Source organism: Mytilus galloprovincialis, chromosome 9 (assembly GCF_965363235.1).
Source record: "Mytilus galloprovincialis chromosome 9, xbMytGall1.hap1.1, whole genome shotgun sequence".
Taxonomy (NCBI): domain Eukaryota; kingdom Metazoa; phylum Mollusca; class Bivalvia; order Mytilida; family Mytilidae; genus Mytilus; species Mytilus galloprovincialis.
Genome location: NC_134846.1, coordinates 52,875,437 through 52,890,185, shown reverse-complemented (window position 1 = coordinate 52,890,185; position 14,749 = coordinate 52,875,437). Strand labels below are relative to the sequence as shown.

The window sequence follows — 14,749 nt, the reverse complement described above, 5'->3', positions numbered from 1 at the left end:
TGTGTAGTGAAAAATAAAACTTCCAATATAATCCATATTCTGTATGTTTACGTATCTAAAATTGACAAATCAATCATAACTGACCTTGAAACGTCATTTGCACAAATAATTTTGTGAAACGAAGCATGTGGTCAAAACCCATTACACAATAAGTTTGTTTCTTGTATTTGTCATCATTCTGTAAGATGAATAATTTCATAGAAAAATGGAAAATGGACTTGTCCAAACGTGTAAGACGTCAAGTTGAAGTACTAAGTATAAACAAATCATTTGGTTTTTTCTTGTTTCATAGATAATAAAAAATTAAATATCGTCCAATTGGATATTATTAAAACAGGAATGCATGACAACTCATGAACCCGATATGCTCGTTTTTCAAGTGGACGAGTCTATTACGTTTTTGAAACTTATTTTCGTATGACGTGTTTGCAATTTTTTCTTTATCAGTTTTCGTGCTTTATGATCATTATTCACTCTGGTTTGTGAAATGACCATTACATTTTGTTTTGTCCGTGAACAAAAATTGGGAAATTTTTAGAGGATGTCATGCGATGATTATGAGTGACAGCTAGCAATAATATTTCATCGAACTCAAATTTAAGAAAAGATTTCAAAATAGCATACCAAACATATTGTTAGACAGGTGAAATATATTTTTTTTGCATATTTTTCTGTCTTGAAAGATTTAATTTTTGATTTTTTTTCCAACTGACCGACCTGACTTTTTCATGGGAAAATTTCCGTAAACCAACAAATTAAAAAACCCTGGCATAAGGGAATACACGACATGCAGGCTTTGCCAAAACTAGAAAATTATATATTCACAAAATTCAGGTTTTTCTCAAACCACGAAATTTGTACCCACGAAAAATAAATGAATCCACAGTAATGTATTACTCGATTTATTTCACTTGACTGGGCGGAGTTTAACTGGTTCGCTCATAAAAAACCAGTCCATCTATAGATAGGCGTATTAGGATAAACTCATCAATGAAGTGTCCAGTAATTCTTTTGTAAATTCCTTTGATGACACTGATAGGTGATTAGAAATCAGTAATAATTATAATGGCAATCATCATTATCACACACATCTTCAAATAGACTGTCCTTATGCAAATTAAAACCTAAGCTCTGCCCGATCAGTTAAAATAACATTGGTAATATGGTACATGAATACTGGTGGATGCATGATACTAAAAATCACTGGTACTAGCACTTTTGTAGTTGGAAAAAAACTTGAAATCGATAATGAATTAAACATGGCTGTAAACAAATGTACTTCCATGAGACAAGCAATCCAATAACAAGTAAAAAAAGAATGTGTATAAATGTTCCCACTCAACCTAGCTTATAATATGTGAAAAGACTTTGAGGATGGACTGAAGGACGAACAGAAAGACAGACTGAAGGAAGGACCTGTCAAGGGTAGCACTTAATTCCCCCTTTGCAAAACGGTGGGGGCATAAAAAAAATCATAAATCATCTAGAGGTAAAAGTGTAGTTTTCAACAATAGGAAGATGTCGATACAATATTATAAACTCTAAATTTTGTTTTGTGGAATGCCATATTGAAATTATTATTCTACACAAGCATGGCTGTGAAAAGTAGAGATGTCATTCAACCATAGGATTATCATAAGAATTAAGAACAGTACAAGCATGTTTCTGTAGAGGATTTAGGAATGTATTAAAGAGAACCGCGACCTTGGGATTTGTATTGAAAATTGAATTCTATTATAAGGTCTAGGTATAAGGTTACAACCCTAAACTTAGCTGTTTTTCACCTGTATGATAACTATATAATCAATGTTCTCTTTATTGTAGATTTGAATTAGCAAAGAGGAGGCTCAAAGAAGAAATGAAAAAGCTATCTGAGAAAACGTGAAGTTGAATATTTAAAATAACAGTGAGGCATAGAACTTTTATGCAGTAACAAGTTGCGCTAACAGCAAAGAAAAATAGACCTACTTGAGAATGATTTATTGAATAGTTGTTCTTAAAATGATGTTAACTTAAAACGACATTTAACATGCTCATGATGATTTGAAAACTGAATGTATCCAATATTTCACCAGTATTAGGCATCTTGTTGAACTGCTGTTACCTTGCAAATGCACACTCTTCCTATTATCCAGTGCTGGAGTGTATAATAATGGTTACATTGTCATGTAAAAGCTTATTAATATGTATAAAAACATCAGATAAACTGTTTAAGTTTCATACAATCAATTTACAATGTGTATTTCTTCCATTATATCTATATATAAATAATTTAACATAATATTTCTTCCATTATTTCTATATATAAATAATTTAACATAATATTTCTTCCATTATTTCCATATACAAATAATTTAAAACAATATTTTTTGTTGATATAATTGAATTGATATACCGATATGTTATATTTAACTGTAGCTTAAAGTTTACTCTAAAATAAAAATGTCCACTTCAAATGACTTTCCTCAACAACTTAATTATATGATTATTTTAACTAAAACCATTTGTATTCAGTATATTCATATTAATAAGAACAATACATGTATGCTTATTATTTAAAATTGTATTTTTATGAATATTCATTGATTTTATTTGTTGTGTTATATATACCTGATCTTACGAAATGCTTTAAAAACTGGTCTCAGGTAAAAATAACTTTTTTTGTAACATCATGCTACTCTGTAAAATGCTTACAGCAAAATGCATAGAGTTTGCAGATAAAGGTAATATCTTTGGTTAGCTTGCTTGCTAGCTTAACTGTGAAGTCATTATTAATTGAGGTATACTACCCTCCTTCAACAGTAGACTTGTCCCGTCAGATAAACAAATCTTTCTGACTGTAGGACTTGACTACTTCAAAAGGAGGGTAGTATAGTTAACCATTAAGTTATAATGGTTTCACGATTCAGCTAACAAACAAACTAGTCAAAGATATTACGTTTACTTACACACTCCAGGCATTTTGCTGTAAAAGGCATTTTTGGTATTCCTACATATCACATTTTATAAAAACAAAATCATATTCTGTATCCATGAATTCCATGTTAATAACAAATACCAAGTGGGTTTTATAGCTTTAATGGTAAAAACTCTAGTCTGTATTACTTGCATTTAAATATATATAATGAAACATTGCTTTTAATTATATATCTAAGTTAAACAGAGAATTGATATGAAAGCTACCCAAAGTTGGGAAACCATATTTATTTTGTCTTGATTTAAAGGTATTTCAAGATTTGTATAAATAAATAGTCTTCATCATGCAAACCATTATAAATGCTGTCATGTCTATGGAGTGTACATTTGTAGAAAACATAAGATTTTTTTAAACTGTGCCTTGTTTCTCTGTGGTTGTGAAATCTTTTTTCTAGCAATTCATGTTTATCATCATTTATTCGCTTACAATAGACTTGTTTAAATGTTATACATTTTCCATTCATACTTGGCTCCAAACGAGGGGAATTCACTGGCTTACATCTTTTCTGTCTGTGTGTCAATACACATTTTTCACAACAACTACAAGTCATAGTTTCATGCTATTCAATACTGTGTGACATATTTAAGTTACTTTCAGTTATTTTGATATTTTACTTCCTGTTTGCAGAAAATTCGAGTAAACAACACCTAGTAGGGGTATAATTATTAAGCAATAGCTTACAGTGCATCTTGTTATTGTTTAATTAAAGTAGTACACTTGTATATCAAAAAGAAGTTTTTAATAATAGATGATGGAATGTACATTGCTTCATCAGATTTTTTAGTGTTAAATTGTGAACACAACTTTTTTTGTTTACTGAAAGGAATTGTAGAATTAGTTATTTAAATGTTTTTAATTGTGCCAAGATTGCCAAGGAAGATGCCATTTTTTTTTTACTTTTATGGAAAATTTATCAATTAAAATACTTGAATTAATGAATTTATACTGTAGTTTTGTAGTCTAAATAGGGAAATCTTCATATGGGAAAATTTGAATTTGTTATTTATATCAAATGATAAAAATACTAACTTATATGTGCCAATTAATTTTTATATGCTGATTATTATATTGTATATTTTGTTTATTTGTGCATTTACAACTTATAAAGTTAAATCATAATGAAATGTTTACCTCAGCTTTACTTAGATAATGATTGTTTAAGTTGCTTTACTGTAGGAAATCATGAAGGACAGCGATTTTATCTAATTTTTGTTTTAAAACAAAGTTTCATTTAACTTTTGGTCTGAGACAACAATGTCTCTTTCCTTTTTCCCCCTCGTACAAAAAAAAAAAAACAGATTTTCTCCAACATAAAGAACCAAAAAAATATGGCTATTAAATCCAAATGATGGGATGGAACCTGAAATATTTTTGTATTGATTCAGAAATGCTTTCATCATTGATATAATTCAAAAGCCCTGCTTAAAGATAAGGAATATGACTTAGCTATTCTTTGTAAATGTTCCTGACATTTAAAATATTCCCTATAATGATATTGACCTTATTAATCACGAAGGTGAAGTGAAGCTGAGGTTAAATTTGATTATGTGCATTTATGTATATACACATTATACTCATCCATATTATCCTCGGATTGTTACACTGATGTAACTTGTTTTTGTTTAGTTGTGTGATAAGACCAGACATTCCATTTGTTAGCTGTAGTGATTTAGAATATTTTCTCAGTTTTCACATCTATAAAATAAATTTGTGAATCAAATGGATTCATCACTGGTCCTTCACATTGTAAGTTTTGAACTTATAGAATTTATTTACAAACTTAGGACTATCAATTTCAAGTATAGCAAAAGATCGTGTCATTTATCTCTTAAACGATTAAAACAGTTTGGATTTTTCCGTCCTTTGTAATCTCCCCTCAAAACACCTCTCCTATTTTGTGTTGATTTTTGTTCCTGATTGTCATATCATATTTCAGACATTGCAAAATTAAGCAATTGAATATCTTTTTTAGTATCATATTTGAATTTTTGAATTTCAGTTCTCATATTTAATTGAGATAGTCTTCAATTGTCATGTAATTAAGAGTTCATTCAGTTATGTTAGCTGTTTAATCAAAATGATATTTTAATTATTTGCGTCTATGTATAAGATTATATATGCATTTATTATAATTATATTGAAGTATTAATAACTTTTATAACATTTCAGCAAAATTAAAACTTAATTATTATGAAATTATACAATAAAAAGAAAAATTATTGACCTGAAAAGTAATGTACTTCAGCTATATATATATACTAACTATAAAAGCATCAAAATAATCAATGACATGCATAAATGTTGATGTCATTGTCAAAAGTCTGGGGACACTATGTGTTTACTAGTAATCAAAATGTTAAAAAGAAATACTGCATATCGAAAAATAAAATAATATGGATTTGATGTATAAAATCAAATTCTCATGGATTAGTAGGTATTCAGCTTATCAAGAGATCAGAACATGTCTAATCACTTGCTGGAAGATCTATGGCAATAAACCTTAATACTTACACCTCACAACAAGATCGTGATGGACAATTATATTTGACTTTAGATTTACTCTTTGAAATTAATCAATTAATTCTATGTCAACTATATTGGGCTTTGGTCAAAATGACTTTATATTGTTGATTTCCTTAGAGCTGATTTTTTTATTTTTATTTTGCATAAATGTTATAATTTTTCACTAAAGTAAAAAAATGACTACCGGTAATACAAGTTCATGCTTTTGAGCTTAGATTTAACAAATACTCTTGATTTCTTTCCGTAAAATTCCCAGTTTTTGCACATATGTTTGTTAAGATTGTCTTGTGTAGACAATTTATTATAAGTTGCCATATGAATTGTTTTTGTATGTGTGTTCAGATTTGTTATGGAAACTGCTGTTGAGTTTAATCAGTTGATTTAAGTATTTAAACTGTTAATCAGGATGCAATAAACTGGTGTAAATCTCATTTATACATTGTTTTGAAAAATATTAAATAAAATTATAGTAAAATATCAATTGTTCAATATTTGATTACATCGTTGTTGTGGAATTATTTACTATCAAAAAATGGCAGGTGTGCTTTACTAGATCTTTATTGACTAGGATCGTCAGTTTTCCTATATGGTTACAGGTTTAGTAAATTTCATAGGGGGTTCATGTCATCTATTGATGTTATTGTATTCCATTGTTTATTTTACTGCAAAATGCTGTAGGTGAGTCCTGTGTGCGATAACTTTTTCATAAGGATTCACTACTGACCCCTATGGATTTTACCAACTCCCTATGGATCTGTAGGGGGTCAGTAGAGAACTGTATAACTTGTAGTGGTTAGATTGCAAATGAGACACCTTTTCACCAAAGTTCAAATGAAGTGGATGTCTGCTTTCATGGTATACCTGATTTGTTCCAAACTTGTCTCATGGACTATTTATTTAACTGTTCTCTGTATTCTGTCATATTTGTCATATATTAATATACCTTGTATTATGCTAAAGCAATGTTTTTGCTAATGCAATAAAGATTCATCCATTCATTCATACAGTTGACCTTCATGCATGAATGAATGAAGTGTCAGCTAGGAATGTATGAATTTATAATTTATTTAGTTCACAATTAACAATTCCTGTTTAAAAATTTAATATCACAGCTGATAAATTCATACAAAGATACATATCACAAACAATAACCGCCTTTATAAAGGCAAAGGAATGGACATCTGTCACTATACTGTCTTTATGTAGCACCATAAAATAATTTTGGCATTTGTTTAAATTTATTTATACATGTATCATAATCTGCTCCCCTTGAATTTCTTAAAGGCACCAAATTCATAAAATGTTCTTCTTTTTTGACTACATGGAATATTTTCTAATTTGTAAATACAATCATACAATGTTTCATACATAGATATCCAGCGTTTGTCATCATCGGCACCACTTCTGGATGAAGCATCAAGGTAGTTTGTTGCATAACAGAATCCTGTTTTATATCTTGTATCAGCAAGCCCCATCTGTCCTCCATATCCTCCATGACCAAAAATGTACATTAACTGAAATGAAATAAATGTGCAGGTTCAACTATCAAACTTAAAACAAATTACTGAACAATTAAATTTTATAATTATATTGGTTGCAATGAATTTACATGATTTCCCAGTGAAATTAAAAACGACTACATTCAACAATGGAGGTTGTCAAAGCATGTGATACAAACTTTTATAAGTACATGTTAAAGATTTGGACAAGTATTAAAATTGAGAATAGAAATGGGGAATGTGTCAAAGAGAGACAACAACCTGACCAGCAAAAATCCAGCCAAAGTCAACCAATGGGTCTTCAACACAGCAAGAAAATACTGCACCCAGAGGCAAGTTTTACCTGGCCCATAAATTAAAGAATGAAAAAAGTGAACTAGTTATGTGAAAATGGATGTCATATACATTTGATAAAATAAACCAGGTGCTCCGCAGGGCGCAGCTTTATACGACCGCAGAGGTCGAACCCTGAACAGTTGGGGCAAGTATGGACAAAACATTCAAGCGTGATACAGCTCTGAATTTGGACTGTGATCAAATTTTTGACATTTCATGGTTTTTTTTTACACAAAACAAATGTCAAGATTTTACAAATCAATTAAAGATTTCTTCTTCAAACTTTTTAAATCTAAAATTAAATAGTTGACACAGCATAGGTTTCTGACACAGAATGAATGTGGTCTAATGAACTTAAAAGTTTTTTTTTTGCCTTTGAGCAATTCACTATGCTGTTGAATATTAATCCTCTCAAAAAAATGTTTGAAGAAATTTTCTTTTTATTTATGAAATCTGAAATGAGAAAAATTTAAACCCCCCCCCCTTTTTTTTCACATCCCCGCTTCCCTTTTTCCAAAACTGATATTAATTCAAATTTCTAATGGAGTTTGCAACAATAACTACTTTTTTAAATACATCATAAAATATTAAAATGTAAAATAAAGTGTTTGTTATCACTGAATGGTAAAGATTGGTTGGTAGTAAAAGTGAATATACATTGTGATTGTATAAAACAATAAAAAAAACTTCATCAGCAACATTTTATATTGGCAAATTTCCAATGAAGTTATTTACATAAAGTTATTGGCAAATAAAAATAGAAAATGACATCATAGTTATGTCTGGCAAATGTCCAACATACATTATCTAAAAACATTTTAGATAAGATAAGGAAAAAAAGCTTCATCAGCAACATTTTATATTGGCAAATTTCCAATGAAGTTATTTACATAAAGTTATTGGCAAATAAAAATAGAAAATGACATCATAGTCATGTCTGGCAAATTTCCAACATATATTATCAACTACTATTCTATACAAAGAAAGATAACTCCAATTGGAAATTAATTGCTATTGCAGAATATTGTGCAATTAGATATTTCTTGCTATTGTGCAATACTGTGCAATTGAAAATTTCTTGCTATTGCACAATACTTGATATGGAATCCTGATTTGGACCAACTTGAAAACTGGGCCCATAATCAAAAATCAAAGTACATATTTAGATAAAGCATATCAAATAAGCCCAAGAATTTAATTTTTGTTAAAATCAAACTTAGTCTAATTTTGGACCCTTTGGACCTTAATGTAGACCAATTTGAAAACTGGACCAAAAATTAAGAATCTACATACAGTTAGATTTGGCATATCAAAGAACCCCAATTATTCAATTTTTGATGAAAACAAACAAAGTTTAATTTTGGACCCCAATTTGGACTAACTTGAAAACTAGGCCAATAATTAAAAATCTAAGTACATTTTTAGATTCAGCATATCAAAGAACCCCAAGGATTTAATTTTTGTTAAAATCAAACTAAGTTTAATTTTGGACCCTTTGGACCTTAATGTAGACCAATTTGAAAACGGGACCAAAAATTAAGAATCTACATACATAGTTAGATTCGGCATATCAAAGAACCCCAATTATTCAATTTTTGATGAAATCACACAAAGTTCAATTTTGGACCCTTTGGGCCCCTTATTCCTAAACTGTTAGGACCAAAACTCCCAAAATCAAACCCAACCTTCCTTTTATGGTCATAAACCTTGTGTTTAAATTTCATAGATTTCTATTTACTTATACTAAAGTTATGGTGCAAAAACCAAGAATAATGCTTATTTGGGCCCTTTTTTGGCCCTTAATTCCTAAACTGTTGGAACCAAAACTCCCAAAATCAATCCCAACCTTCCTTTTGTGGTCATAAACCTTGTGTCAAAATTTCATAGATTTCTATTCACTTTTACTAAAGTTATAGTGCGAAAACCAAGAAAATGCTTATTTGGGCCCTTTTTGGCCCCTAATTCCTAAAAATGTTGGGACCAAAACTCCCAAAATCAATCCCAACCTTCCTTTTGTGGTCATAAACCTTGTGTTAAAATTTCATTGATTTCTATTCACTTTTACTAAAGTTAGAGTGCGAAAACTAAAAGTATTCGGACGACGACGACGACGTGATAGCAATATATGACCAAAAAATTTAAATTTTTGCGGTCGTATAAAAATCATTTACAATAATAAATACTCACTGGTTTACCAGTTTCTGCAATAGGAAACACCATGGGCCCATAGCTCCACATACCATCCATACTGAAAGCTAAATCTACACCTCCAGAAGAAATTTGTTGGAATTTATTTATAGAATCCTCTGACAAGAGTTGCTTCCCCTGATATACTCCACCATTGGCTAGAATGCTATGTAGTTTTGCAATAGCAGCAGCAGTACCATGTCCACATATAGAACCTACTGCTAATTTCTTTATATCTGGATCATTCATTGTCCTCACCTATTAAAAACATACAAGTCCAAGGATCAATGATAAAAAATAAAGTTAGCCTAATCTGGGATAATTTATGCTATTTATCATTGCTCAATATAGTTGAGATGAGCTGACCTAGCATTTACGAAAATTGTTATTTTCACTAAAATTAAGCTTTCAGTTTATACATTTAATTCTGGTAAAACCTGATTATTTGATGTTCTGAACATTTTGGTGGATTTTTAGGGTTTAGATGGACAACAAATGTTTAACAAATTATAAATTTCCTATAGCTTTTATGCAAACTTTTGCAAATTCTTAAAATCAAGTTTATTTTTTCAAACTACTAAAATTGGTACTAATGAAAATAAATAAATTCACATCCTGAATAAGTATGATATTTGTCCACTGGATGTTTAAAAAGCAAACAATAAACCATCAATCTTGAAATAAAAATGATGTTAAAAGTTCTGACTGTTTATCAGTCAGTTTTATTTATCTCTACCAGGAGCAATCTGGAGAAAATTAATCCCCAAAGGAGAGCAATAAATTAGGGGATATATCTTTGAAATTTTACTGTGTGTCCCCTGAACAGAATTGACTTACACTTTTGAAGTCTGTTGGGCTCTGAGATGTAAGTTTCAGTATATCTGGATCTCCCTTGAAATTCTGTATATAGGAAGCAGCATCTAACATCTTCCATATAATTATCCTTGGAGTCCTGTAATGTAACTCCTCAGGTAGTCCTATGTAAAACTCTATATCTGTTGGCAAGAAATAAAACTCAACAATATAAATAACAGATGATATATAAACAATTGTAAAAAAAAAAGTAATAATTAAAAGTTTTTGCAGTGCAAAACACTGATTGTAAACAAAATGAAAGTTTTCCACAGAGTTGTCTCCTCTTGATCAAAGTATTTAAACTTTTGTCTTCCCAGTGTCCCATTAAATCAATAAAATAGCTATTGTTCCCTGTGTAGTTTATATACTGAGACCTTTTAATTTCTCTAAGAGAAATCTGTCATTCATTGATTATTTTTCATGAGTAAAAGTATCTGTTTGACCAAGAGGAGACAACTCTGTGGTAAAACTTTCATTTTGTTGCAATTAAAGAATAAAAGAAACCTATCTAGTATTGATCAAATGTGTTAGAACAGTCACTTTCTTCTTGCGAAATTTCTTCTTTGCAATATTCTTATGTTTACTTTATCACAGTATTTGAATTTCAATATAAAAAAAAAACTGTCTGTGGACACCTGACTTTAGAATTAGAATTATATATGAATATCTTCCTAAAAGGTACAATGAAGCTGACCTATCTTGACCGACCAATTGTCACTGTTGTTGTATGCATTTTGTCAATGAACATTTTGTATTTGTGTTCAAGGTGTCAGATATGTACATATATCTGTTGAATTCATACACAACATAGTTTATATTAAGATTGTTGTACAGCACTTTTCATTTTTTAGAAACAAAGATGTCTTTTCATCCATCAATCATTTGCTGGGTTGCTTTCTTATTGATGTGTCTTCTACATGATCACCAAAATTTCATTTGACATAAACATTGGTAGAAAAGTGAAGATCATCTAAAATTTTAGAAAAGATATAACTTACCAAATGGTTTTGCTATTTCATCATGAAAATACTGAGATAAAGATCTTCTTAGTGGGTCAGCATGTCTAACTATCTGATCAAGATAGAGGGCAAAGGTTACAGGATGGTATCCATGGTTTGTTCCTGGCTTCCATAACGGTTTCTGATTGGCTAAGATATGACCTAATTTGACTGGATCTTTAAGTATCAATGACATTGGAAACTTTTCATTGGTGGCTGATAAACCTGCCTACAAAGAAATTATGCAATCTAATCAAAAGATAAGCTTGTTTGTTGATGTGTTACATATTTGGGTTTTTTCTGTTATTTTTTTTTTACATAAATTAGGTCGTTAGTTTTCTTGTTTGAATTATTTTACATTTGTCATTTAGGTGCCTTTTATAGCTGACTATGCGGTATTGGTTTTGTTCATTGTTGAAGGCCGTATGGTGACCTATAGTTGTTAATTTCGGAGTCATTTGGTCTCTCATGAAGACTATGATTGGCAACCATACCTCATCTTCTTTTTTATATTGACAAGGGTTATATTTGCCACTGTATTTTCTAAAAAAAATTTTATTGTGTATACTGCCCTACAAGCTCTTTATAAATCTTTCCATTTGGCTACATAACTTACCTTAAATTTGAAAGTATTATAAATGCATACAAATATCCAATTATTTTGTGTCAACAATGCAACTGGTGTTTGCAACTATTTGTCAAGGTTTTTTTTCCTTTAATTTCAAAAATATTTTATGCATAAATCATACAAAAACAAGAATGTGTCCATAGTACACGGATGCCCCACTCGCACTATCATTTTCTATGTTCAGTGGAACGTGAAATTGGGGTTAAAACTTTAATTTGGAATTAAAATTAGAAAGATCATATCATAGGGAACATGTGTACTAAGTTTCTAGTTGATGTAACTTTAACTTCATCAAAAACTACCTTGACCAAAAACTTTAACCTGAACTTCGCACTATCATTTTCTATGTTCAGTGGACCATGAAATTGGGGTCAAAACTACAATTCGGCATTAAAATTAGAAAGATCTTATCATGGGGAACATTTGTACTATGGACACATTCTTGTTTTATCAATGTATTCATACAGTTTGCTCTTATGATCAATGAAACTCCATTATCATATGCTAATATAAATAAATTAAACTGCACGTAATATTTTTTACAGTCTTACTCGATTAGAAAGGTACATTTCTAGAGTTACATCTTCCTTTCCATTGTTAGCAAATTCTGGCCAGTATTTACAGACTCTTTCACTGAAACTTAGTAATCCTCTACAAAAGACAAATTAGATATATGATAACATTAGTTGGTACTGTTTATGTTATTAAGAGTGTGGGTATGTGTGAAAATGGGGGGGTTACATGTGTGTGTACATGAGGTGAGGGTTTTGTGCGTGAGAGGAGGGATGGGGTGGCTGAGAGAGAGGAAGAAAGATGTTTTTCTTTAATTAACTTGAAAAATGTTCAGACAAAGAGAATTATAAATGATGTTTATGTGAAGTTTTTTTGAAGGGCGTTTCTTATCGTACTGACACTGTATTTAATATGTCATACCTATCTACCATATGTGCTATAACAACAGCTGATGCACTTTTAGTTGTAGAATATACACATGGCATTGTGTCTTCCTTCCATAGTCGTTTAGCTTTCTGGTCAGCATATCCTCCCCAAAGGTTCACCACTAATTCTTCCTTGTAATAAGCTGCAAAGGTTCCTCCAATTTCAGTCTGGGTCTCAAGATTTGATCTAGAAAAAAATAAATATTAAAATAACAAATTCAATAAAATTTACTTTACCAATAATGCTTAGAAAGCATCTAATTGGACGATGTTTAGTAAATTAATCACTAGTATTGAAATCTGACATAAAAACTGGTAATTTTTACAATTGAGCACTGCACACCTGTGCATCCCATATAATGACTGTTTATTTTATATTTCATATGCATACTTTATTTGGTGCAGTAAAACCCCCTTTACATTCATTCAGACCAATCATAGAAATACAGGTACAGTATATTATTATGAGGGGGAGGGTCTGAGGGGTCCTGATCCCGAAATCCCGGGCTTTAAAACATGAAATCCTGAGGTCCCAAATTTGAAGAAATTTAAATCCTTTCATCCCGAAATTCGAAAAAAGAATTCCCGCATCCCAAAGGATCAATCTGGATATCCAAAGCTTACAAAGCACCCGATCCCGACATCCCGAAAAAGGTCCTGCCCCTCCTCTATTATTATTTGAATGTTGATGTTAGTCTTTTAAGTTTTACCTGAAAACATCTTTTACTTTTTCAAATCCTGGTTTAACGAATCCATCTAAATGGACAGGTTGCCTAGGTTTTGACATCTTTTCCTTCTTCTGTAAAATCTTGAAAATAAGTCTCCTTATGACGATTATTCAATCTGTAAAAAAGACTACCGGGTAATGTCAGATAGGTCTAATTCCACATTCTAACCTTTTCCTCTTCACTGTTATAAATAGCAGAGATGTTTATTTTATAGAATGATCGTGCATTGATTTTTTAAACACTAGTTTAACAATTCTATGTTAATTTGAAAAACTTTAACATCACAAAAATTCTTGCTAATATATAAACCAATTATTATACATTAAACTATTTTGGTTTACTTGACGACTATTATAGGTGGTCTGCAATATCTGATTAAATTTTTTTTAAACATGTAAATTTAGGTAAACCTCTTCAGAAGTGATTATCCAAAATTACTGACTGCAGAAATTTGTAGTTGGAGAATTTTTGCTAATTTGTTTATAACTAGAAATTTTGTTCATCATAAACATGAAAATAACATTTTATGACTTACCAGCTGAGTTGAGGTTAAAATCTGGGACATGTTATCACATTTATGTTGAGATAAGATTTATGTTTACACAATAATGAATATTAATATATAAACTTCAACCTGTTGATTTTAAGTAGCTTTTATATCAAGATACTTCATTTCGATTATTTTTTTCTGATTCTCTCTTAAATGTTTCCTCATAATGAAAATCATCTCTCCTATATCATTGATGTGTTAAAAACATTAAGTTATCTCCCATTCTTTGAGATAAAACAGATTGAATTACTTCCCTTTAATAAAAATGTTGCTTTTGTTTTTTACTTGTAAGTCTCTTTGATTCCTCTCTGATACTATGTAAATCAACAGTATACTTTTAATTAAATTTTTAAGTATCACATTTTGAACCCCAAACTCTGAATACAAGACAATAAATAGAAGTGTAAAATAAGTACCTAATATTATTGTCAAAGTATTTCCAAAATTTGAAAGAAATAAACACTGGCTTGATACTGTCCTCAGGATGTGGTTCTTTGATCTTACATATTGTGTCACTACAAAATTTCAAT

At 30.3% G+C, this 14,749-nt stretch overlaps 2 protein-coding genes across 4 annotated transcripts in view; one reads left to right on the top strand and one right to left on the bottom strand.

Annotated features, from left to right (window-relative positions):
- LOC143045275 (ras association domain-containing protein 2-like) overlaps window positions 1-5,977 on the top strand; it is a 35,056-nt gene extending 29,079 nt beyond the window's left edge. For both annotated transcript variants that reach the window (XM_076217659.1, XM_076217660.1), the window contains one exon: window positions 1,825-5,977. In XM_076217659.1, coding sequence (XP_076073774.1) covers window positions 1,825-1,885 — 61 coding nt within the window. In that variant the 3' untranslated portion in view covers window positions 1,886-5,977. The remainder of the gene's footprint in view (window positions 1-1,824) is intronic.
- Window positions 5,978-6,585: 608 nt separating this feature from the next.
- Window positions 6,586-14,440, bottom strand: LOC143045274 (beta-lactamase domain-containing protein 2-like). Of its 2 annotated transcripts, none has more exons than XM_076217658.1 (8): window positions 14,205-14,440; window positions 13,652-13,850; window positions 12,937-13,128; window positions 12,555-12,654; window positions 11,376-11,604; window positions 10,360-10,517; window positions 9,523-9,780; window positions 6,586-7,014 (listed from the first exon to the last, which is right to left on the bottom strand). In XM_076217658.1, the coding sequence occupies exons 2-8, from the start codon at window positions 13,726-13,728 to the stop codon at window positions 6,754-6,756; spliced, it is 1,275 nt and encodes a 424-aa protein (XP_076073773.1). In that variant the 5' UTR covers window positions 13,729-13,850; window positions 14,205-14,440; the 3' UTR covers window positions 6,586-6,753. The 2 variants fall into 2 exon arrangements, with proteins under 2 accessions (XP_076073773.1, XP_076073772.1); XM_076217657.1 differs by having other exon boundaries at window positions 13,652-13,784; window positions 14,205-14,408.
- Between the last annotated feature and the right edge of the window lie 309 nt (window positions 14,441-14,749).

What these genes read in the sequence shown, in the direction of transcription:
- LOC143045274 (XM_076217658.1), bottom strand. Translation starts at nt 13,728, where the DNA reads ATGTCAAAACCTAGGCAACCTGTCCATTTAGATGGATTCGTTAAACCA. An exon ending in ATAGCACATATGGTAGATAG is followed by an intron (nt 12,655 to 12,936) that starts GTATGACATATT and finishes TGTCTTTTGTAG; the next exon opens with AGGATTACTAAGTTTCAGTG. An exon ending in GCCCAACAGACTTCAAAAGT is followed by an intron (nt 9,781 to 10,359) that starts GTAAGTCAATTC and finishes TGTTTTTAATAG; the next exon opens with GTGAGGACAATGAATGATCC.